This window comes from Vidua macroura, chromosome 1 (genome assembly GCF_024509145.1).
Source record: "Vidua macroura isolate BioBank_ID:100142 chromosome 1, ASM2450914v1, whole genome shotgun sequence".
In the NCBI taxonomy this organism is placed as follows: domain Eukaryota; kingdom Metazoa; phylum Chordata; class Aves; order Passeriformes; family Viduidae; genus Vidua; species Vidua macroura.
In genome coordinates, this window is record NC_071571.1 from 71886355 (window position 1) to 71912824 (window position 26470).

Genomic DNA, 26470 nt, shown 5'->3' on the forward strand with positions numbered 1-26470 from the left:
TTGTTGTTACAATGATCTCAGAAGATCCATCCAGCTGATAAGAAAAGGGAAGAAGTTTAGTACAGCACTTTGTTTACACAACCTCAGTAGAAAGAAGTGTTGGTGTAAATGCAGAAAAATTCACCTCCCTATTGCCTGTTACCAAGAGCTCTCAAACTGAGTATTTCCACACAACACGAACAGCAGCAACAGCAGTTCTTGACAATCAATCCAGAAGAGGAACAGTATTGCTGCAGGGAGAAGACTGAACTGGGGGAAACTCTCCAAACATCCCATTCACACCAGAGTTAGCAGCATTCTCACCTTTGATGCTTGTCGCAGCCATCGCAGATATTCAGTGAAGTTATCAAAACAAATGTAGTAGGTCTGGCTTTGAGGTCCAGAGGAGCTAAATGCTAAACAGTGCTGGTGCTTTTTCACTTCTTCCACCTACAGCAGAGACACAAAAACTATGAGTCAACAAGAATCAAAACTCTTTGCAGAACTCCCCAAGGCAAAGTTAAAGTGTGCCCAAGAGCAGATCATCAAGTAGAGCCGGACTAACCATCTCAAACACCCAAGCTGGATCTCGGGTGTCAAATATTCATGAAATCCATACAAGCAGGAATGAGAACAGAAGGAGGACAGAACTAACGGAGAAAACCACCAAGAACATAAACATTTTAATAGAAACTGAACACCATAAAAGGTTTGCCAGTGAAACGCATTTAAGGCTGTTTTTATGCAGCCTAAAAAAATACAATTTATACTCCCTGGTTATTAAAAACACACTTAACAAAATGCTTCTCTTACAGCCCAATTAAATTCTTTGGCATTTCTCAACTTGTTAAAAAACACCCAGAGTACATCATTCTGCTACCATACACGAGAAGTCCCACACAACTTATGGTCTCAATGTCTCAGTACAGCATTTTGGAAAGCCTTTGCAAACCAGGAAGTGCAGAGTATTTATGGGGATGAGGAAGAATATTTTTTGAGCAATAATTTAAAAAACACTTAGTTCTGTGCCAAGCACCCTCCTCCCAAGCTTTGTCAGCAGAAGCCCTCAGTACATTTTTCTGAGCTTAGTTATCCTTTTCTTTTAAAATTTGTTGTCAACTTTCTGCTTAACACAGTCTGCATGTTTTATATCACATAAGGCATTTCTGTGCAAAAGCTGCTTAAAAATTCCACATTAAGCAACTAAAATGGCATATAATATATTTCTTTTAATTTTAAAAGGAGAAGATTGAGATGAAAAGAATATTCATCTCAAAGAGAAAGCTGATGGGAACCTTAATCCTGTCCTTTCCAGCAACCTACAGCCAGGAATACAATTCATTCTCCAAAGTTCACACACTGTTGCCAAAAGAGAACAATGTTTCTACTTCAGTATCTCCCAAGAAGAGTTGGAGAAACATGTAAAGAATCACAAAAGAGGCAGGAAAAACAGCTTGTAGAAGGCAGCTCTGCTTTTCACACTGCTAGTATAGAATATTAATGAATCAACTCTAGTCTGCGTATATAATATTGTGAAGCTTTTTTCTCTCCAAATAACTATTCAGAATTCAACTTACCAGTATGTGAGGTAAAGGAGGATTACTTAAGGTGTAAATTCATCCTCAAGAAGATGATTCTCTTCCCATTACCTCAAGTTAAAAAGCCAATAATAGTTTCCTGAAACAGTGCTTCGGTTAAAACAGTGATGTTATAATCTTACTGTCTTCACTACAGTTTCACAGAAGAGTTAAGGTTGGAAGGGACCTCTAGAGGTCATCTGGTTCAACCCCCTGCTCAAGTAGGTCCACCTAAAGCCAGTTGCCCAGCACCATGTACAGATGGTTTTTAAGTATCTCCAGGGGTGATGGATATGCCATAACCCATCTGGATAACCTGTGCCAGTGCTCAGTCACCATTCCAGTGGGAAAAAATAGATTTCCTTATGTTCAGTCTAGAACTCCTGGGTTTCAGATGTAATCTATCAGAAAAAAGTCCTGGTTTAGCTTTTCACAAGGAAAAATGTTTGTTGCTGAATACTCAAAAGTCCCACAATGTTCAGAATAAGCCCATGCCCTTATTTGTTAATTTCCAGAACTTAAGAATAACCCAGCATGAATAAAATCTGGATGAGGAGGAACGGCAGAGATCATACACAACAGACCTACATGTATCGTTTGGCTGTATGCTACTGCATATATAAACCACTTAACACTGCACACAAGAAAAAGACACAGATTGTGCATCCATTGTTTTTCTTTGTAGTTTTAATTCAAACATTCTAAATTGTTAAATATGACCGACCATAATCAAAAGTCATTTATATACTTTGAAAATCCCATTTATAGAAACAAGCTTTTGGAGGGTCAGAATCACCCTAATTGAATGCAATCTTCTCTTCATAAAGAGACATGGGTTAACCAAGCAAATAAATAAAATAAAACATCTTACTTTTCCACCAATTAAAGGGAGGACATGCATCTTTCCAGTCTGGCTTTCTTTTACTGATGAGACAATTAGGCATGTTCCACAAAGGATAGCTTGGCGTCTTGTCCATCTGTTGACTGGCAAATGTATTTTCCCTTTTCGAACATTGTACATTCCTGAGAGCTGAATCCGTTCGGAGCTGCCAGTGCTGTGGGGCTTTCCTGAAATAGAAACAAAAGCATCCACTTAATCACAGAAAATCTTTGTTTCTTTCACTCAAGTCACCCTGAGACTTGATCAGGAAATTTACAAACTGCAACATGGCAAATGAAGTACAACTTCAAAACCTTGCAAGCAGGTAATTTAGTATTAGCTTCAGTACAGTCTTCTTCCATAGGTAGAAGGATATGACACGTTGGTATCATGAGGAGCAGATCACATTAAATAATCTGCAATAATCATAGAAGCACCAATTAATGGTATCAGCCTTCTCTCTGGAACCTGGAAACCAAATGTTGATCCACAACAATAAGTAATTGGTTCCTGTTGAGTTCACAAGGTGTGTGGTAATTGCAGAAGGGGGTGATGTAGTGCGTGCTGACCTGTATCTTTGCATTTCCATGTCTCTTCTGGCTATCCTTCAGGTTGTGGATCAAACAGCTTCAAAAGCTTCCTGAAGAACACAGGTCCTACCTCCCCCAGCCCACACTGCTCAGTCCAAACCCCACAGCAGAGGCAGCACACTCAGCCATTACATTAGCAGGTGCAACCTAGATGAAACCCCTCAAAGACCCTGCTTTAGTCTGAGTAAAGATTTGGAAAGAGTGAAGTTATTTTGTCTGCATTAGAATGAACTCACTATTTTTAGTAGTTCAGATTATTAGCATAACTACTAATTAGACCAAATCTGTTAAATGACTTTAAATGTCTCAGATTCTACTAATCTAATCTATTAATAAGATTCTACTCTACAGAAAATATCATGAGCGATGGCAACACAAAGACAAGCACTTCTCATCTCTGCTCTTTCAGGATGTAAACGGAAGGCACAATTTACTCATTCTAATCTGATTTATCTACACCACCTTACCCTATCAAACCCTAAACAGTCCAGGCCAGATCTGAGTCATCCAAATACATCTAAGTATTTCACAAACAGAGACAAGAGCTAATCATGTTCAGGTTAAACCAGTTCAAATTTATGTAAGAACAGCAGGGTTGGTGAACCTCGGGAGAGAGCTCCCCTGAATAAACAAACCAAAGGGTATGTTAATTTCAAGTAGCTTCCCCATCATGATAAAAGATAAATCACTAATTTCCCTGCACAAATGTTTACCAAAATTCTTAAATACAAGGAACTAAAAACTTATTAGGACTCCAGAAAAGCAACACTAGTATTTCAGAGCTGTGGCTACTGATCTCCAGCAGTGACAAGTGCTGCACACTATTACTTCAACTTGCTATTATTCCTGCTTGCATGACAGCTCATTTGTCTCAATAAGTCTGCTCTTGCCTTCAAATTATCCATGGAAAGATAGAAGACACCTACCACATGCCCTATCCACTGTCATTCTCTCACCCCTGCCTAGCCCACGCCAATTCTTGTCCTTATCTTTAAAAGCAGCCTTTTTGAATCTTCCTGCCAATTTAATGAGCCAACACTTGGCACAGTTACCCTCAAGCCTTGCTCTGCTCTAATAAACACTAGCATTTAGGCTACCAATGTCTGCCAATTTGGATCTGCAGGAACATCACTGTTGCTTGAAGCTGAAACACTGAAACTTTAATGCCCACAAGGTATCAGCATCAAATTCAAAAATAGGTGCTCCAGGAAAGCAGTAGTTACATTGCCAAGCAAATTCATATCCAACCATAGAAGCTGTGGATTAACTCTTTGCCTAACAGAGGGAAATGGGACACCCATTCTGTGCAAAGCCACAAGACAACTGATAGAGAATACAAGTGAGTAAATTAGAGCAACTCAGCCTTAACAAACACAAAAGCTGAACCAAATATTACATTGGGAATATGAAACATTTAGTTCTTAAAGTAACTGAGAATTTATCTAGCTTGTGCCACAGAGCACTGATTAAAGAATTAACACACACAAACAACCACATCTCTGTAATGGAGTAAAAAGTGCTGGGTAAATACTAATAACACAACTGTATAAGGAATAGCTGTCAGGGATTTTTGCAGTTGTACCTCTAAAATTTTATTTTATGGTCATCTTCTCAGGTCTGTTTTCTAACCGTGTACTCTGTAACTTCCCAGGAAAAGCAGAACATGCTGCTGATAGAAACCCCTTAAGACTTTAAGGCATAAATTCAATCTCTTGGGAGGACAAGCTCATTTAGTATTTCAACATAACCAAATGCAACTTTCACAAACATTCAGGAACAAAGGGCATAATTTGCACTTAATCTGGGCAGACCTGTGTCCTGGAAAACACCAAACCCCAGAAATTTTTCTGGAGTATCGTGGATAGCAAAGAATATGAGCTCTGGCTACAGTGCTGCAGCCAAGAGGCTTAGTAGGAAACACAGCAGCATTCTGAGGCAATTAAGTAGTAGCATTATCCTGCCTAGTCCAGTGGTAAAAAGACTACCACACTAGGAGGTACTCACACTTCACAAGAGGTACTGAAAAGCTAGTCTTGGAAAAAGTTACAGGGGAAAATAAATTCAGATGCCTGAGAAATCTGCTTTCTAGGACCAGACCCTCTTGGACTAAGTACATGATGTTAGGCACAGCTGGACCTGTAAACACTCAGAAGTCTCTAAAAAGTAGTTCCTAAAATTTCATGTAAATTCTCAGAGTTTGTAAGTCACAAGATCCAGTAACAATTAGTATCATTAGTAAAGGTTTACTAAAAAACCTGGAAGAGTGCTATCACTGGAAGTATTCCTGCTAGATATGAACTGTATTTTCTCTCAGACTTCACATTTGACTAGAAAATTACTGGAATAAGAACCTTCAGCTACACTTAAAAAAAAAAAAAAAAAAAAAAAAAAAAAAAAAAAACCCAAAAAAAAACCCCCCAAAAAAAAAACAAAAACAAACCAAAAACAACCAAAAAAAACCCACCAAAAAAAACCAAAAAAACAAACAAACAAACAAACAAAAAAAACCAAAAAAAAAAAAAAAACTCCGTTAAACTCAAAGGAATCCTTCAAAGGATTTAAGGTGCTTTTTCCCAGCAAGTACTGTCCTTTGCTAAGGGAAAGCCAGAAGGCTCTTGATGAGAACATACAGAAATAAACACTGGACCTATTTCATTAAAGCAAATGGTTTCTCTCTTCCATTTCTTGTCTACTTCACTATATAACCAACCATCTGGTTGCACCAGATGATGTTTCAAGGTTCCTTCCAACCTGGGCTCTTCCATGATTCTCTAACTTGAAAAGCTCATGTTCAATATTGGATCACATGTTGTTGCCTGAGACGCAATCTGCTCATATATTCAGTTTTCTTCCTGCTTAAGGACTGTCATCATTGATATTTGATAAAACACTGTGATACTATTATCATGCAAGTGAGGGAAAAAAAAAAAAAAAAAAAAAAGAGTCAAAAGCCACTAACTTATTTTAAGTGGAGGTTAATCAAGGACATACCAACTAGTTGTGGAACTAAATTCCTAGATTCTTAAATCTGCCAAAGTAATTTTTGCAGGTAACTGAGCAAAAGCTGTTTGAAAAGTTGCAGCCTTGCCTACTAAAAAATAAGCTTGGACAGACTGAGCTTTAAAGAGCTCAAGTATTAGCTGCCAAGAGAGCATAAAAGCAGGATAAGTTTAAATGACAGTGAGCTCTGCCACAGCAGAAGTGGGATGGGGTTTAGAAAGACTGTGAAGCTATCTAAGGCTGGCTTAGATTCCTCACTTCAGGGAGGAAAGCAGCAGGTGGCAGAGTCTCCTGAAAGAGGGCTCATCCCTGACAGGCTGGGGAGTGAAGGACAAGGAAAAGGCTCAGAACTGCACCTGCCTTTTCTATGGCCTGGAAAATAATCAAATCAGAAGGCAAATGACATTTTTTAATTCCAAGTGTACAGAAAGATGGGGGGCAATTTGGACTACACCAGAATGCTTTTAGGCCACGAACCAAACACCACAAATTACGGCACAACTACAGCATCACCACCAAAAATCTGTTGGTTTTGAGGTATCCTGCCTCTAACAGTGCCAGTGGAAGCACAGTTTTCACTAAAAGCGTCAGCAGTTCTGAAATTATGTTCCTCAATCTGCCTCAAAGACCTCCCATTCAAGATTTAGGAGGCTGCATGAGATTCACATACAGACGATTCTTCAATTTTCACTAACTCTGAAGGAAGCAAATGAGTTTTCACAGGGGCTGTGATAATATACCAAAGCCAGATAAAATGGTAATGATGATCCTTTGTGACTTGAAACATAAATTTGAATCCTTCCAAAAACTTAAAAAATAATTATTGTTGCACTGATCAGAGTGAAGGCAAATAAGCTAGAATATCCAGAAGAGTCACATACCAGAAAATGTTTTTCAAATGCTAAGCCCAACCAAAGCTCTTTGAGTGTTTTAGCAAGAAACCATGAAAAGATTATTTTTCATTCCTGTCAAGTCTCCAAGACCACAGCAACTCCTAAGCACCCCCACAACAGGACTTTTGTTCTGTGCAAGGCATTAGAAGAGATGCCTCAAGGAATTATGAGCAGACCACTCATTTGGCTATCTTGATATTCATGGCTGAATTCCTCTCGGTTTTAACTCCTCCAGAGTCCTGGAGGGAAACTAGCAGAATTCACAAGGATGAAGAAAAGCAAGGAATTTCACTGAAACAGCAGGACTGTCTTTAGAATCACAGAACCTACCCTGCTTTATAGGAAGCAGGATGGAACAGGAGTAATCTTTCCACGATGTTAAAGAACTAAGATCTCACCACAAGCAGCCTGAGGAAGCTCTGGATACACAACACACTGACATCCTGCTTGGTGCAGAGACTTCAAACCTTATTAAATAAATACCCACAGCCACTTGCTTTGGATTCTGGAGTAAAGCTCTTTATCCCAGTGATGGAAAGCATGTGGAATACATTACCATCAGAAGTTATAAAATACCAGCTCATTATGGGACATAAAAGTACTTGGGGAGAAAAAAACCCTCTCTTCAGCAATACGGCTGATTAAGTTGCAAGTACTTAGTATTCCCCCCTGTTTGAAAAGTACAGCCAATAAAGTCTGTCTCTAAAGAGCGACTTAAGACATTACCAAAATAAGAGCAGGGAAAAGTGTTGACATAAGAAACACGTTCACTTCTGTGCAGCAGGTCTTATTTTTATTACTAATATTGGTTTGATGGAATGAAAACTAAAAATTCCTCGTGACCTGCATGGTGCAGGCAGCCCGGCCAGCTGGAGAGACTGCCCGCCCCAAGCCATCTCGGGTATTTGCCAGGAGTAAGAGAGGCTTAAGTTATTATTCAGTAGGAATAGTGTCAAAGTTTGAGACTTCTCAGAAGTGACTGAATTAACTCTGAGTGCCTAATTTAGGGATGTACTTTTCCTGCTACAGCTGGGCAGCTACAGAGGTCGTCATCCTCCTCTGCACAGTGCTGGGCCCCGACCAGAGGCCAGCATTGCATCAGCCCTACCACATCAGCTGTTCCTCGCAAGGTGTTCCCCAGCCCTTTCAGACAAAACAGGCTGCTTTCATTTCTTGCTTCTCCTTTTGACTGAGAGGCCTTAGGGACAGCTCATGGTGAGTCGTTCAGCATGGAGAGCAGAGAGGAATGGCATGTAGGGGCCAGATCTGTGACACAGTGGCTGCTGCTGGAGAGGATATGTAATCAAACTCACCATGGCTTTCAGCAAGTCATATCAGAAACAAGATATTACACAGACAAATATTCTGTGAATATCAATCCTTGTACTCACTGGAGAAAAAGAACACCCAAAAACCACCATTCAGTTTTGAAGATTTTGATCTGAATCCACTTGGGAAAGCAGGGCTATTCCCTAGCTGGTCAGGGGGAGCCAGCAGGGTGGGTGGCAGCCCCTGAGTTCACACCTGGAGCACTATCCCCACTGAACCGAAACCAGAACACCTCATCCCACCTTGCCTACAAACCTGCAAATCAAAGCTCAACGCTGGTCCTGCCTAAATATAAATGCAAAGAGGCCTCAGTTAGCTCAAAACATAGAAGTGTTTGAGTGTCTTTGCCCACCTTTTGGGAAACTACATCGCAACTGCTGTTGCTGAAACTTTACTGCCAGATCATTCTGCAGATTTCTGCTTTTGCTCAAGTCCTTTGATTAAACACAGATGAAGCTACTGCCTACAATGTTTTTGAAGCTTTTCAGTCATGTAAGGCTGCTTCCCCTTTCATTCTCATCAAACTAAGGACAGCAGTGATGACTTCAGGCAAGCCCCAGTGCAATGAAATGTATAAAAATAAAGCAGCAAGTTGGATTTAAAAAAGAAAAAAGAGGGTGGCAGAGGAAGCAAAAAAAAAAAAAAAAAAAGTAAATCCTCAAACTATTGTACCGCTCTCTTTTTTTATTTGAAACTTACAAAGAAAACCTACATACAGACACATGCTTATTAGAAGTATTTTTTCTTGTCCACACTGTCATAATTTAGAAATAAAGGCACAGAATTAGCAGGTTTTATATTTAACTAAGACCAAGGATTCACCTGACAGTCTCTACCAGAAGGCTGCTTTTGGAAAGGTAACAGACCAAGGATATATTTCAAAGTTTCACCTGTCAAATCATTCCAAAATCAGCAATTGAATTTTTGCCCTGAAATCTACTTAGACCCTTAAAGATTGCTGCAAGATTTAACACAAGGCTGCAGACTGATTCTATACTGCTCAGTCAAAGAGGGACTTGGTCACCATTACACTGTTCTTAAGGGCATGTAACTATCAGCATAGTTCCATAGTTTACTCATTATACTCCTCATTTTGCTGCACTCTGTATTGTATGGGTGCTGGGGACAACTCTGAAATAGTTCTGTTTCCTTTAGGAATTAGCAGTTCAAGCTCTACTACTTGAAGGCTGTTGCCTTTTCACCCGAGAAAGAAAAGCAGACTCCAAATGATGAATTTTACCGAATTGTGTTAAACTCATCCTTTTCTTTAAGGAAACATTCACTCTGAGACAAAACTGGCAGAGTAGAACACAGACAAGCCTTTAGTTTTTGCGAAACATGTTCCTCCTACTTTACAGGAAGATCACTCTTAAAAGCAAGCATTACCACTGCATGATATGATGCAATAAAACATATTAATAGTTTTATAGCCATAATCCTGCCTTCCACTTCAGAGTAAATCCTCACAGGAGGAAAGGTTTGTATGTATTTCATATTTCAGAAAATATCCCTCTTTCCCCACTGAGACAGACTTCAGTCCTTGTTCACATGATCATTCCTTTTATCTTGTTCTCAACAAGACTCACCATCTTGACACATGGTATCAACACTTCAAAGGATATCACAGGCAAAATGTAACAAAAATTACTTCTCTGAAAAACTTTTCTATCAAGTGTCATGTAGATCCATGGAAGATGGCTGTAATACTTTTAACGTCAAAAACTAAGAATCAAAGTATATAAACAAAAGCTTCTGAAGGAAAACCTAACAGTGATTCAGCAGAATTCATTGAAGAGTCATTGTTAACCAGCACAACTCCTACACTAGGACGACCTAATAAAGGCAACAAGCTAAAGCAGGATATGTAGCAGTGGACAGGACACTATTTGCAATTAAAAGAACGCAAGCACAGTGGAAATTCTTCTGGATTACTATGTAGAGACAGCAAACACAAAGCCTTGGAATGCAATTGTTCTGATTGTAGCAAGTGAACTCAAGATCTAGCTGCTTCAATGTTATTTTGACAGATTTTGAAGTTCAGTTTGTACAAGCAAACATCCATAAACACAGACTCACCCCCAACAAACTGAAAATCCACCTGGTTCTTAAACTCTTCACCCTATCTATCCCTACAGACTACTCCTGCAGCTGAAACACGGGCCCTTCACATTCAAACTCTCAGACCTATGCACCCCCATTCACTTCACTTGTCTGCAGGAAATCCAAACAAATTACATGCAGTCAGGGTTGTTTACTTAAGCAAAATAAAGGTGGACTTGATGTCCAAACTTCTGCTAGCATTAAAAATACAAGGGAGATGCAGGCTGAATTCTGTTGTTTTGTTCAAATATCTCATCCTTTATAAGAAAGCTTATAAAAGTGAGAGTCACCTGCTTTCCAGTAGCAAAACTCAATACCAACTCTTTTGGGAAAGAACCATATGTCAACTCTCCAAGGAGAAATAACTGAAATATCCTGAAAATATACCACCAAAAAAAAATGTCATCTTCCTCCTGTGCATTAACGAAGTTGCAAAAAGCTGTAATATTGGTCCAGAGGCTTCCAGGAAGACTTATCTAAAACAACTTTCCCATCTTGAACTTGGATTCATTTAAGGAAGCTACTGACTAAGTTCTTCAGTGACAAAATCTGCCAAGTATTTTTGGTCAAAGTAAATTTAAAACAGAATGAGTCTTACACTGGGAAGACTTGTGCTAAATTCTGGTCAAATTCCTTACATGTATTTCTTTAAAAGAATACTTTAGCAATACATTTCAAGTTATCCCTTATTAAAATGGCCTCAAAAAACTCCACTTTCAAACTGGAGTTAAAAGGTGAAAATGTAATAGATGGGGCCAAAAAAAAAAAAACAAAAAAAACCAACTACTTACAAACTCACCAGTACTTGTCATGACTTTTAGGACAGCATGTACAGCTTCTGTAGGATGGGACCCAATGAATGCTCAACTGACCTTTCCCCTTTCATCCCAATTCAGCCCCTATAAAGCACAGCTGAACAAAATGCTGAAAATGCACTTTTTTTCTGGTGAAGTCATGCAAAAATTGAATTCTACTTGTTATACTCCCAATGCACAATAAAGCCACAAGCACAGTAAAATCCCTGGCCTCCCAAAGGATACTTATCCTGTCTAAAGCAATTGCTGTACTGGCAAAAGCTCTGAGCTAACCAACTGTTTTAGGCAAAGCTTAAGTCTTGATGGAATTGAAGAGCAAAATTACACTGAAGTGAGCAGCAGCTTTCAGGTTTTATCAGTGTTAGATGCTCAACAGGAGGCATGGCAATGTAAGCTCAAAATAACCACTTGAACACACACTCCTCTGAGAAGGAAGAATGACAGCCCCTGGCAGAAGTTCATCTGTATGCCTTAATACTACAACAGAAATGTAGGCATCCATGCTCCTTACCAGCAGAAGTTTAGCAAATCCCCACATGCCCTTGGAACGTACCTGCCTTGCCCCAAGGAGGGAAGATGGGGGTAGTCAAACATTTTAAAAAAGCTACAGAGAAACACGTGTGCATGCCAGGTCAAGAATTGTTTTGTATGAACTTCTTACATAACAGAAATGTCATCTTTCAAAGTATTCTAGACTAAAATTCCATCAACTGCAATATGATTAAGCTATTTTATGTGTTAAATATATTCAAGTTCCAAGTACAGTGGTTTTTCTCCTTGTTCTTTCATCAGAAGAAACAAGTCAGGCATCCTACATATCTAAAAGCATGTAGTAATCTAAATCCTTGTTAAGGTAAAACATTTTAAGTATGACACTTCCTACCACTGTACTAGCATTGTTGCACAGATCAAAATCTAAACTCAAGATTTATCAAGATTTATCATACCCAACTGATAAATAGCTTATATCAAAACAATTCTGTAGAGTATTGCACGGCTATTGCTAGCACATCTCAACTATGTCTAGTTTAAAAAATCACAAATAACTGTGATATGAAATGACACTGAAAAGTTTATAACTTGTCCAGTCAAGTCCCTCATAAGTTTAGCCCTGCAAAGAGAAGGCCAGAATTCTGGATTTCAAATTGGCAACATCTAAAATCAAAAGCCACAATACCTAATAAATAAAAAGAGAGGAACTAGTAGGTAAAGGTTGAGTGACTGCTTTAAATTGCACAAAGAAAGAGAAATACAAAAGCCAGAAGAAACAGCACAAGCAATTAGTCAGACTTATCTGTCATTTAAAATTCAGCTTCATTAACATGAGATTTCAAGCTATTGCTAGAAGGAATTCTGGCTGACCTTATAATCCAATCTTACTCCATCGTATCAGCTAGTGTGTTCACAACTTGCTAGGTAAGCTTAGTTCATACACGTTATGTCTATACCTTGGCTGCTTTTCCCATGTACTAGTCATCAATATTTATACATGCATGTGATTTTATGTAGTATGCTAATACAAACCTTTTGAGGAGCTAGTCAGAGCAATAATGGTTTTGGTTCTGACTTCAGTAAGTAGGCACAGAGTATATATTCAGCTAAAAGTGAGAGCTGCAACAAGCCACAAGGATACTCTCCTCTCCTACAACACTGTAGAGCCTATTCTTCACACCACCCTTAACAGCCCTTCTTTTTCACTTCTCTCTTATCAGCAAAAGCAGCTTCAAAGAATCACACAGAAGCCTGGATGATGAAAAAGGAGAGACAGGGTTTACAGATACCCTTGGAAAGCTTCACTACCTGGATTTCTGCCTGCCTATAGCCATCCACCTTATTTCCTTGCTAAAGAACACAGACCCTTTGATTCATGCTAACTTGGCTTCAATCATTCAAGTGTTTTCTTTTTTCAAATTTACATGACAAAGGCTGGATTATGCTGATATACATTAAACGTGTGTCAGCAGCAAAATTCTGTACCTCAGACCGCATTCCTGAGCAAAAAGAAAAAACACAAGACAGAAGGAAAGCTGATTTTATAAAGTGTGAAGAAGAAAACAGTGGGGAGAGATATGCATCATGAAGAAACATGAAAAAACATTTTCTCAGTGCTTTTCTACCCCTGGAAACAGGCAGAGAAGATTTATCGCATGCCCTCAGATATCAGGTTTGACACAGTTTCTTCTCTTTCCTACCTCAGAGACTAGGAGTAACTGGATAGCATATGGGAATTGTCTAGGAGTGCACATCATACGGTTTTATTACAAAGGAGAGGAAAAAACCAGAAGACATTGGCTTTTTCCATTCCCTTTTTAAATTAAATCAACTATCACACATCTGAGTCATCTCCAAACCCATCAGTTTTCTGTCCAAAGCACTCCATGGGTCTGTGAAAGGATAATCACAAGTAGTAGCTCATAAGCCTGACTACACTCTAAAGTTTCTTCTTGGATGCTATACATCCTTGTAAGAAAAATGTTGAAAATTCCCACACCCATAGCAAGAGCAGGAAAAAGCCTGTACAAAGGTCCAGTTTCCCAAGTAAACAGTCTGATTTGGAGCTCCTGAAGCCTCAGGAAGTTATCTAGGAGAAATCAAAACAAGTTCATAAGTTTCAGCTTTGACAGGAAAGTGAGTATGCTAAAAACAACCTCAGGAATTTAAATTCATGAGAGCACCACTGTAACTCTGGTTCCTGATAGTTTTAGAAAAGGATCCACAAATACCCACCATGAGTCCTTTGTGCCATACTAGTAGGATCAACTGGAAGTTAGGGCTACTTGCCAAAGTTTTCTCCTTTCAGTGGAAATACCGAGACAAGTCTGAAAAGCCCAGCTACATATGGGAAGACCCCATCCTGAAAGTCAAACATCATCTCTACTGGCATTTGAATCCAAGACCTCTCAATACCACAAGAGCAATCCAGCTGAACAGTGTTCAGTATAATACACAGCACAAGTAAGTCCATTTAAGAATATTGATTGTGGTCAGACCATAATAGTATTTAATTTTTCTGCCCTAGAAATGAATGCTTTCTCTACCATTGGAAAAAATATTGCGGCTACACAGAGACACAGTAGTTAAACTGTTTACTTTGAAAAAAGCTGAGCAACTGACACTGTTCTACCATCCATCCTGGCCCAATGCTAGCATCTAAAAACAAACAAAAAGACCCCAACAAAACCAAAGCCACTCCCCTCTAAAGCATATCCTTTCAAAGTTCAGCACATCTTAATCTTATTAAAACTGTATTGAACCCTCCACCCTGTAATCAGGGGTAAAACCTAAAATATGCAATACCTCATTTAAGCAGGCTCTCCATTTCGACCCACCCACTCTCACTGACCAATTGTCTTAAGTGCCTGGCTCCTTACAGAGGAAGGGATCACATTACATTTGTCTTTCTGAAAGCCTTTTCACAGGTCACCTCCATGCAGAGGAATGCAAATGGCCAGGACTTTATGATCACATATCCTAATGGCAGAAATCCTCTCCTGTGCTATCTCACCTGAATAGAGAGGAGGAACAAGAGACAGTGGATTAAAACCACCTCATTTGCCTCCCCGTTCCAGAGATCTACTCTGTGAGTGGATACAGCCACACATCCACAGAACAAGGAACAGTATTAAAGCTCTTCTCTCTAAAACACACATGATGCTTCACTGTCAGAAAAACCATAGGAAAGGTCTGTGATCCTCTCATTCACAAACATTTGCAGGATTACATTTGAAAAGCATTTGGACAGATTTTGAAAAGAATCCTTCCCAAAATACTATCATTTTGATTCCTCTGCCCACTCATCCTCCTTTGAGGGAGAACTGAGACTCCTGAAGACTTTTTTTTTTTGACACTTTCTATTTATGTTCCAGATATCTTCATCTCAACCTCAGCAAGAAAGGAAAGGAAGAAGTCAAGGATACATCATAGTTGCAGTACTTTAATTTATAGTATCACAGCAACAAGAATTTATTCAGTGAAATTATTAGGGGCAAAACAATAATTAATTTTAATTACAAGCTGTTTACTTTGCACATGGGAAGCATGTTGGGTACAAAATGCCAAGCACTGCCAACCTCCAAAAGACCATTATTCTATTATACTTCAGATCTGCAGAACTCACGTTTTGATTTTTTTTTAATGGAAGTTGCATATACAGTATTGCTACATTAACAGATTTAATGAGATGCTCTAATTTCTAGGCATTTTAAGTAGTAGATGATTTCTAGATAGTTAGACAGATCACATTCAGCTACATAAGGAACAATGAGACTAAACTGAAACACCATAAAATTATTCAATGTAGTATTTTTAATGAAAAATTATCAAATCCCGGAATCACAGAACATGCTGAGTTGGAAGGGACCAATCACAATCCTCGAGTCCAGCTCCTGGCCCTGTACAGGACTCACACCATGTGCGTGAGAGCACTGTCCAAACAGTTCTTGAACTCTGCCAGGCTTGGTGATCTGACCACTTCCCTGAGGCACCTGTTCCAGTGCTCCAGCCCTCAGGGGAAGAACCTTTTCCCAAAATCCAGCCCTGCCCGGAGAGAAGGCTTTCCCTGGCCAGAACACCAAGCAGGGAGATTTTACCACCAGCAGAAGAACCTCCCCAAAACTTGAGGAATCAACTGCTTGGCAACACAAGAAAAAGGGAGCCAGTCATCAGGATCTTCTTTCAGCTTCAAGGAACATTGTCATCTCTATTTTAGTTTTGCTATCAAACCTGGATGAGAAGAAGGCTTGAGAACAGTCTTACACTATGAGAACATCTGCAAAGGTGTAACGGGAAGTAGGAAGGAGAGGGAGAATTGCCCCTCCAATGCAGGAAAACATTTTCCCTTATTGCCCCAGTTTGCCTTGCTCAACATTCTGCTCTGAGTTTTTGTAGTGGCCTCCTGCTGGTTTTTGAAGCAAATAAGCCAGTGACCCAGAATGTAATCAAGGGAAAAGAACTGTGTAGTTTACTTCATCCAATTTGCATTTTGCATATTGTATAGTACGAAAAGCAGTTTAGACATACTTTCTCTCACTGCTCTACTGAACTATTTGCTATTAGAATTGTTAATATAATGTGAGAACTCACTAGGTGAGTTTAAAAACACTTTGATTCACATTTACTTTAATCGTCTTTTTCCTACAAAAGCATACAGTTGTTTAGACTGCTCACAAGCAGAGAGGCTTTGAGCATGCACAGCAATTGCACTCAAACATTTATACAACTTGGCATTTCAGCAATTCTTGGCCAGTTGTTTTACCCTATAATCCACTTTTTTTTTCCATCTCCTTGAAGTGCTTTTGCTAATTCTTTGCCTCAGGTTTTCCTGCTTCCAGGGCAGAACTCACCACTGTCTCCACAAGCTGGCTTCAGCAGGGGTTCGTGTGCACCTCCCCAGCAATGACAGGAACAGCCCAAAGCTCTGTTAGGAAGGCTTATCCCATAAAGCACGGCCACAGTTACTTAACATGGCAGAGATCACTTCCCCGAAGCTACCTTAAATTCATGGTAAAAATTATACAAAGCACATTACTAGACCAATGTCCAACCTGGAACCAAGAGTGCCATATCAGCCACTGACAAATTTCAGAGGCCTGACAAATTTCTACATTTGAAATAAACTGTGGAAAGCTTGTCCTAATAATCCGTAGGGAAAAGGCCCTCAAATTTGTAGGACAGCACTAAGGAATGCTGGCCAGCATATTCTAACGTTCTGTACTATACACAGCAAGCCAACCAGAACTTGCTACAAACATAAAAGCAAAAGGAAACAAAACTGGCCACTCTTCTCCAAAACATAGGCTTTGCTTGAATTTGAACGTGGAGACTTGGAGATTTCAGTTCCAAGGATGCAATGATTTAGCAGCTGTCACAGAGGTCTTGTCTTACTGAATCATGAAGTTCAGTCTGAGGATTTCATGTAGTTTCAAAGCCCTTTGAGAATCTTTGGAAAATAAATTCATCAATCCACCAGAACCTAATCACTACAGGAAACATAACTTTTTAACAACTTAGCTTTTTAACTGAGAAACTATCTGAAAGAGATAGTTGTCTTAACATCTTAATTTGAAATAGTCAAATCTATAAAACTTAGTATTTTTAAACTTAGAACATAGATCACCTCTGAAGAAGACTGTACTGCTGTACGGAATTTTTTTTGGTTTTTTTGTACTAGAAGCAGTTAATTCATAATGAACATGAAGATGATCCCTTCTAAGACATTTAAAGCTAATGCAAAAAAGACATTCTGAACCCACACGTGGTATTAAGTTTTCACCACATAGAACCCAATGCATGGAAAGAAAATTCTCATGTTCCCTCAGTAAAGTTTGCTTGTGGAGCATGTGGAAATTATCTGAGAGCACCGTGCTAGGCCTCAGGATATGGGATTAAAACCCAAACTTCTATCCCTTACTTTTCTTGACTTCTAAATTTTATGCATTGTTCACCATTTCAGAGAGGGGGAAAAAAGAGGCAAAGGAAAGAAAGCACAAAATTACTTCTAAATCTTTCTATGCAAGCTGCAAGAAGAGAGCTGTGTTCATCCAACACATTGGGGGGGGAAGAAATTTTTTTTGAACAAAGTAAACACAATTCAGTATTTGAAGTTAGACTTCAAAATCTACTTGCAAACTTCACAGTCCTAACTAGGTACTGTCACAATGATAACCTCGGTACAATAGCTCAGGACTACATTTATATTTCTTGGAAATAGTTGCAACAGCGAGTTTCCCTGTGACTAAATATAATCTCCCCAGAGATGCATCAGACAGGCTCATAACTCTTCTGTTAAGGAAACCTGCCGAAAGGTAAAAATGCGACAACAGCAGTTTTAGAGAGGGATCCGGCCAGAAAGATTGCAATAATGAAAAAAGCATATTCAAGAAATCTGCCCTTTCAAAGCACAGGACTCTTTATCAAGTCACCCACAGCTTTATCTACACAATCCAAATAAAAAGATTCTGGTTGAATAAGGCCATTATTTGGTCTATTTTTCTAAATTTCTCCTTAAGCTAAAGGACAGCAATGCTCCAAGGCAATGCTAAATTTATTATTTAATGAAAACAAAAGAGGAACAGAACACATTTAGGACACATTTCTCTGAAGTATATTACTGAAAGATAAAAGATGCTATCAAGCACAAGACTTATCCAGCATGGCATAGATAGCTTCTTCCTGCAGATGTACCTTTGACAAAAACAAAGAACATACCAGGCTGGAAAACAGGGAATGCTGCAAGTTCCAAGGCTGCTGCACGCTTTTCACCTAACCAGAACGTCTGTCTATGGTATATTGTCTTGTTGCGAGGTTTAAAAAAACCTACCCACCTTCTACAGAAGAAGCATAAAGCCACAATACCACTAATTCACAAAAGACACCTTCAATTTATTAAAATTACATTGCTACAACCAACTCACATACTTATATGAGTTGCTGTCTCCTCTCCTTGAGAGTTAGCCAGCATTGCAGGGTAGCAGACCAGAAGTAACATTTTAACGAGGGCAAGCCAACAGCATTACATTGAGAAAAAAGTACATTCAGTCTTAATCATTAGAGAGTCAATCTTCTGGTACTGTTCCTCAAGTACAGCACATAACATACAAGTACAGAGGCAGAAAGGTAAAAGAAACCCGTGAATGTACCAAACACAAAAATAGTCTGTGACCAGATCCCTTGACCTGGAACTAATGCAGATTTGTCTAGATTCTGTAAAAATCCAAGCACATTGAAACTTAGGGCTTTTTTTGTAATAAATTCCTTAGTTTAGCAGTAAAATGCAAAACACTTAAATATTCAAGCAAAAGGTGAAAACCTTCTATGGGCAGCCACTAGCAGTTTTAGCTATCCCTCAACAGATATCCTACATCACTATGCATCCTTAGTTCCATTCTCCTCTCTCCTCTGTATCCACAGATAATGATCCAAATAACATTTTGCAGTCTGCTATTATAATGCAATTCGGCTGATTTTTTTCTGTCTTGTTATTAATGCATTACCCCAAGACTTGTCATCCCACTGCTCTGAAACAAAAATAGTACACTTCTGAAAAAGTACACTTCTGAAGAGAACCAAGCCACTTGTTCTTATAAAAAGATTATCATGCCAGTACAAAGGTTGTTGTTTCTAACCGAGTTACTCAAGCATCCTGCAATAAGCCATTCAGAAGTTCATCGTTACTTGTCCAAACAGATTAGTCATATTAGTGCTGAAGCAATGGCATTATGTAAAACTCTGATCTGGTTCATTAGCTCCAAATCATATTTACAAAATGCAGCATGCTACTTCAGCATGTCTGCGGCAATCAGCAGTTAAAACACTTTCTTTTACCATCACCCATGATATATGAACACATGGGTAGCCAAAGCATAGCCCACGGGTGCTGGGCTCTCACAACTGCCTGCTCACTTAGAGCACAAAAGGTAGAGCCCATGGAGAGCAGGAGCTGTAGCTCTCATCACTTCATCTCAGTTTTAGTGGGTTTGCGCAGAGGGGTAGCCCACAGACAGACAAAGGTAGCAACAATGTGCTGCTCCATTTTCGAGACCTTGTGCACATTTATATCTGCTGATGAAACTGAGCCATTCTCCAATGGACAGAATTTAGATATTTATTCAACTTGACAGAATCAAGCTATTTAACAATGGGAAGAGAGCAGGGATGAAATAATGGGACTAGGATGTTATGAAGTGGAGCAGAGGTAGAATAAATACTGACATATCCCATTGTAAGTCTCAAGCTTACATTATTGAGTTGGCTTTGGAAACTAGGACAAGTGATCTGAATCATGACAAAAAGGCTTTCAAATACACACTGTCTGCTTTTTGTTTGGATTTGAAGAAAGCAAGCAGCTTCCCTGAACTGGTGGGTACATCCTCAAAGCTCTCCTCTTGAGAGTAATTTTCAATTTACCTATTTAAGATGGAAAGTTTTCCACAGAAAACTATCAAGCAAGTTAGCCTTTGGATTTGTTTGCTGTGAGAAACTGCATAGGTTGTGGATGTTCAGTCAGCAAGGTGCAATACCTCGGCCAGACAGAAATTACTGGAAAAAAATTTGCATTATTGTTTATAGGGTGATAGTATCATATCTGGTACCCTAAACCTGGTTCCCATAGCTCACTACTTGGTGAGGAGCAGTAGTAGGGGGAAGATGTGTGTATCTCTCACAAGAAGTAAATGGAAAGCTTTGTGGTTGTTTCACTACCTGATACTGTAAAGAGAAAAATACTTTCCTTCAACTGGTTAAGAAAATTCATTGCTCTGGGCCAGACAACACTGACAAAACTTAACCACATCACTACCCTCCCCTTGATACTGGCACAAGCCACGTGACAGCAGCAGAGCTTTGACATCTGCCCCTGCTGTTCTGTATGCCCCACACACCAGTTCAACTCAGTCTCTTCCACCATGAGATTCTCAAAGACTACAAGAGCCCCAAACCTGTCCCTAGGCTACTTACCTGCCTATAGGCCTTCTTAAACAAGATTTATTACTTTCTCACATATATATTTGTGCATATTTAAGTTCAAAGACCGGGTTGGCACATCCACACAAGTTACCACACAAGCAGGAATACGTACTGCTTATCTCAAACTCTGAAGTCTACTGCATCTGCTGCACAGGAATTATCCCCACCAAGTCCCTCTACCAAGACCATGATACTTTTTTGGTAAATGTAGAGACAGACAAGAGTCTACACCGTGAATAAAGACATACTTTCCTCAAAGAATCCTTGAGGGCAGTGGAGGAGTTAGTTCCACTCTTCTTCAGTGTTCAAGAAAGTAATTCTTTGCACTTCAGTTTCTATTGAAGAAAGGAAATGCTGCTCAAGAGTCAAGGCTAGTGAATAACTAATAGTAAAATGGCATTTTTGGAGAAAACAATACTCTACTATAGGGTGCCAATCCCTTGAAGTAACAAATGCTGTTTCCACCATCATCTAAATACACAAGAGGGTTAGTGGTGCCTAAATGTGCAAGTCCTCAAAAAAAAAACTGGAAAAAAGATTCTACTTAAAATTCTGTGTCTCCGTTTCACATCCCTGAGTTTTGTTTCTAAAAAGGACCAAATCCATAAAAGGCAAGCCATGCAGTTTCAGGAATTCCCTACCTGTGATATTAAAACCAGAAATGACACTCCATGTTTGGTGCTTTTTATTTTCATTTAGGTTTAAGAATTTGGGGAGAGAAGAAGTAGCCTCATATTTTGCTGGACAGTGGTTCAGTACTACAGGGGTGAGTACTACTATTTAATTTCACAACTTGCATAAATTTTCTATCCTTCCATTCAAGTGTAAGATATCCCAGTTTAAGCACTTGCATATACAAACCCTGATTAATTCAGCCAGATTGCTGTACACAGCAAGAAGAAAATAAAAACTAAAAAAACCCCACTCCAAGCCCAAAACCAAACAAAACCCCAGAACACTCCCCACCATTTAAAAAATCATTTCTAAAAGGGAAAGACATACACCAGACAGGCATCTTGAATACCCATTCTCTGACCAGACTGGCTATTTCTGGATCAGCCTTTTGGTATGTTCTGTTCTCACAGACACATGAAACTATTTTCCTCATGCCACAGTACACATCCTAGCACCTGAAATACCAATGCTGTGCCAAGACACGTGATAGCAAGGGGGAAAAAAAGTAGCATTACACCCAAACCAAAAGTGCCATAGACCCCTCCTCACTATGGTCTCCCACTGTTTCCTTTTTTTTTTCATCTTCCCACAACTAAAATGAATTTTCAAGGTCAGTCACCTCTGTGTAAAGCACCAGAGGGCTCTCAGGGTTTTATGATGCTCAAGGCAGATCTCATCTAAGAATATTGGTTCAGATTTGCAAGTAGTGCTTTTTGCTTCTTACCCCATCTGCTGTAGAGCACACATTTTGCCATCCAAGATTATCCTGCAGAGATTCACCAGGAGGGAACAAAGCTCTTTCTCAGGAGCAGAGGAATCAGCATGCCTCCACCAGGCACAGTGGGGGATACACACCACGATGAGAAGTGGCACTCAGAGACAACAAGTAACGACAGAAAAGCACATACATGAAAGACCCCTCTGCTCTACATGGTGTGCTAAGGTGTTACTCTAGTCTTCAAGTGCAGGAGAAGTCACCTGTTTCAATACAAAGTTCTCTTTGAGACTGACTTATCTTCATCTCTTCCAAAGCCTGCAGGAAAAGACAGAATCACACAAAGCTAGAAAGCTTAAAGTGAGTTTGTCCATGTTCATTTCTCAACCAGAAAACAGCTCCTAAGTCTTACTTGCACATGTACTTTTCTACTTGCTCTAGAAATGCCAGTGGCAAACAGAAGCATTAAACAAAACAGCTCCATGCTCAGATGAAAGATATCTTTACTTCAAACAGAGATGAGATTCCACAGCACATGTGTGGTTTTCAGGAACAGAAAGCAAACCTGTCACTTAGAGACAGATAAGCCCATCTTCTGAAGGGCCTTGATGCTGACAAACTTCTGCAGCTAAAAATCCAGCTCAGATAAAGTTTCTTTTCCTGAGCTAAGCTACCTTAAAGTTTACAATGAAGTATGCTTGCAACATAACTTCAAAACAGCTGTATACAAAATAGAAATAAATCACATTTCCTAAGCAAAAAACAGCCTATGTGTAATGCTCAGTTTTTGATGAAAAGGGGGGATGGCCTATCTCATCCACAAGTTTATGGATTATGCAAGAGCAGAGTCTTAACATTTAGAGCACGCTATTTTATATAAGAACTAGATAAAGCTATTTTCATTCCAACATAAAACTAAACTTACTCAGTAAGGCACAAGAAAAAGGAACCACCTGCAAATTTGAAGTGTTCAAAAAAAAAAAATCTTTATCTATGGTTTCCTGGAGACAACATTCTTCTGTAACATTCATAAACCATCATTCTGTCCCCAAATCCCTGTGCATTCTTAAGCCAGAAAAAGAATAATGAGTCACAGCCATAACTTAAAACAAGGTACCTAAAACCACACTGGCAACTTCAAAGTGGTAGATCAATTTCACCACCTTAAAAGGAAAAAAAGACCAAAAGCTGAAGGCTGCCCATGTTCAGTATTTTCAGAGCCACCTCAGAGGTAGCACCAGCAAACACTGCCCACACAGAAATAGCTGATCCTCTCTCCAGCAGAGGAAGCAGAACTCTCAGCTGAGCAGAAATGACAATATTGCTCTTCAAATATCTCACTTGAGTTAACACCTACTGCAGCCAGAGACTACACAAATTCAAATACATACAATCCCTATTTATGTCACAGTTGAATGGGAAATAGGCTACTCTGAAGCAAATGCAAATAAAATTTTGTTGGTTCAAGTTGGTCCTGTCCATTTACTTTTCCTTTGAAATCCTTCCTCAGAAACTTGGGTATTTCAAATCAACTTCAGCTTAACTTTAATATTGGTCTTCATGACAAAGAGATTATTATTCCTACAGACTGAAAAGACTTAGGTCCTGTTTTTAAACTACATGAAATCCACTCAAGTCCTGTAACTTGTGGTTCTCTTTTTACAGCTTAAATCCAGCAGTGAAACTCCACACTCAGAGGACACCTGGAGGATGCTTAATCTCTTCGATTTCTCAGGCTTTGTTATTAAAGTAACAAAAGGACATTAAAGCTCACCCCACACTACCCAAGGGGTACATGACAACAGGACCAACTTAGCGGGGAGGGGAAAAAAGCCACATGTGCTTCTCAGCTGCAATTCACTACCTTGTCTTAAACTAAAGTGGGGATTAAAACACAAGTCTGCTCTCCTCCTCTCTCAGCCTTCCTACGAAAGACCTGCCATGTGACAGATTATAGATATCTTTCTTCACTCAACTTCCACAGCTATTAGTGAGGAACGCAGACAGAAGTAACCCTACAGAAGCCACATTAACATACCCAGAATCAGTGCCAGGACATGAAGGCAAAGAGCAGAAACAACAGTACCAGTCATAAGGTGAGAAAGTTAGGTAGGCTTTGTGAACAACTATCAAGGCACCAGAAGATTTAACAGGGGTTAGCCTTGTTACATAGGAGGAAGGAAAAAAAAAAAAAAACAACCAAAAGAAACGCAAAAAAATTTTTGAATTTTTTCATCAGTAGTTTCACAACAATATAAAGAGAGCTGCAATGCTACATTCTTTAAAGGAAAAACTTTATCTTGTCAGATAAATGGAAAGCTTACAGAAAATATAGTAAAACTGACTATAGGATAAATTACTTGGTGTAATAAATGAAAATGTCAAATAACCTTTTAAAATTAAATTTAAAAATTAGTAAAATAAAAATTAGACTTCCATTACTCTACTTACCAAACAATAAAAATATCTGGTAAACAGCTAGTGTTTAACAGTTATCCGTCCTTTGACAATTACAACAACTAAACATTTTCAGCCTCTCAAAAAAAAAAAAAAAAAAAAAAACAAATTTACTGGTTTTTTTACTCTGCTATTGAATTTGCCCATTCAATTTCTAAGGGCTGTCAACTTTCCCAAGTCTCACATTTTCTAATTAGAATTGCAATAGATAATGTATGCTTAGGATTGTTTCAGCATTTTTCCACATCCATACAAGAGCTTGCAGCATAAATCGCAATTCCATTTGCCTTGAACTGAAAGTCACTTTCACTGTGGGGCAAGAAGGATTAAAAACCCCTTGTCTGATAATGACTTCTCAATGTAGCAGCCTGATTTTTTTTTTATTTTTTTTTTTACAGTACAGTCAACCTAATTAATCTTTTAAAGTAGGGGAAGAAGTTACTTTACAACTGACATGCTCATAACACTTTTGAAGACAACTTTTGAAGCCATCAACTAATACCTTGAGTAGTTTCACAATAAAGCAATATACAGAGAAACCACTCTTAAAACTTCTAGCACAGATAAGCATTCAGTATGTTCAACATCAGCCAGAGCAGATAGAACAGCAGGTGTGCTAGTTACTCAGAACAACACACTTTTCACATTGTGGAGGAAACAGCATATGTTTATGCTGCTGCTACATTAGGCAGTCTAGGTTGTTCTGCTGCTGCTATGGGGCTGTTTTGTCAGCAATGATGGAGCACTGAATACTATCTTTTAATAGTATTTCAACAGTAAAGCACATAAGCTAGGTCTCAGTAGAGTAGCATCATCATTGTTAACATGAGTTTTGCAAATTGCTGCAGCCACTTGTCTTTATGTTCAGGCAAGCAAAGTCATATAGGCTCTGCAGAGAGGTGACTTATTTCTGGCTCTTTCTCTTCCATACAAACCATTCAAATTGTTTCACCACAAGGTTGCTATCTCCCCAGCTCACTTCTGCAACAATTTCCCCCTCCCTCTCTCACAACCCAAAGGATTGCTCCCTGAATTGCTTCCCTTTGCTGACTGAAATCTCCATTAAATGCCCAGCCACCAGCTGCACATTGTTCCTCAACAATCTAACTTTAGCAATACTGCAACAGAACAAACACTGTCCCCCGCCAGAATAATATTAAAAAATCTGTCAATTCTCTCCCTATACAGCCACCTCGCATACTGCCTCTGCACTCAGAATACAAGAGTGCACATTCCCTCAGGCTTCTTCCTCAGACCATGGCTTCTTAACACCATGTCACCAGTTCAGCAGCAGGACCATTCCAAAGGTATTCCCATCCCTCCTACCCCCACTTATGCAGTTAATTTCCAGTGTTTCTTTCCCTTACCACCCACAACCATGACAGTACACTTGTTTGTGGTAACACCCCATTTGTCAGACCATGAAATTACCCTGCTACAAAACAGCTTTCTCTTTTTAGTTTTTCTAAGCTACTGTTGCTCATTGAATCCTCTCAGAATCCAATACCTTGCCCATCTCCTTCTCACCTTTTAACTTCCGCACCTACTAAGTGCAAGTGATTTCCCTCACATGTTAAAATTCAGAGAGATAACAACAGGTCAGGTAGTGAGCTCATGAACCAAATACTTTTGATCTAAACTCCCAAACTAACCATAATCACTACACAAAATTTCATTCCATCCTTCCTACTATATAGAATTATACCACTTCAATCAGTCTTCAGAAGTGATGGCAATGTATGGTTTTCAGTGGATACACAGAAGACAAAGGAGAACTTCCCACTAACTGGACATGTAGCAGGAAAACACTCAGGCAAGAAGTTCTACAGCTACATGTGATTAGTCAGGTGTTCATTTGCATGTCAACATCCAAATCAGAGACCAACAGCTGAAGTAATCTTTAAGATCTGGGAACAAACTCAGAAAACGTAAAGAGTAACAACCAGTTGAATGTAACATACCCAAACCATGTGGGCTAAATCTGAACCTCTCCCATGC

The 26470-nt window shown here is 39.2% G+C and overlaps 1 protein-coding gene across 1 annotated transcript in view; it reads right to left on the bottom strand.

The window, feature by feature from the left end:
* The window catches only part of PHLPP1 (PH domain and leucine rich repeat protein phosphatase 1), a 135259-nt gene that overhangs the window by 59348 nt on the left and 49441 nt on the right, over positions 1-26470 (bottom strand). The window contains exons 2-3 of the mRNA XM_053998536.1: positions 2428-2624; positions 304-429 (exon numbers count right to left, since the gene is read on the bottom strand). Of these exons, the coding sequence (XP_053854511.1) occupies positions 304-429; positions 2428-2624 (323 nt within the window). The remainder of the gene's footprint in view (positions 1-303; positions 430-2427; positions 2625-26470) is intronic.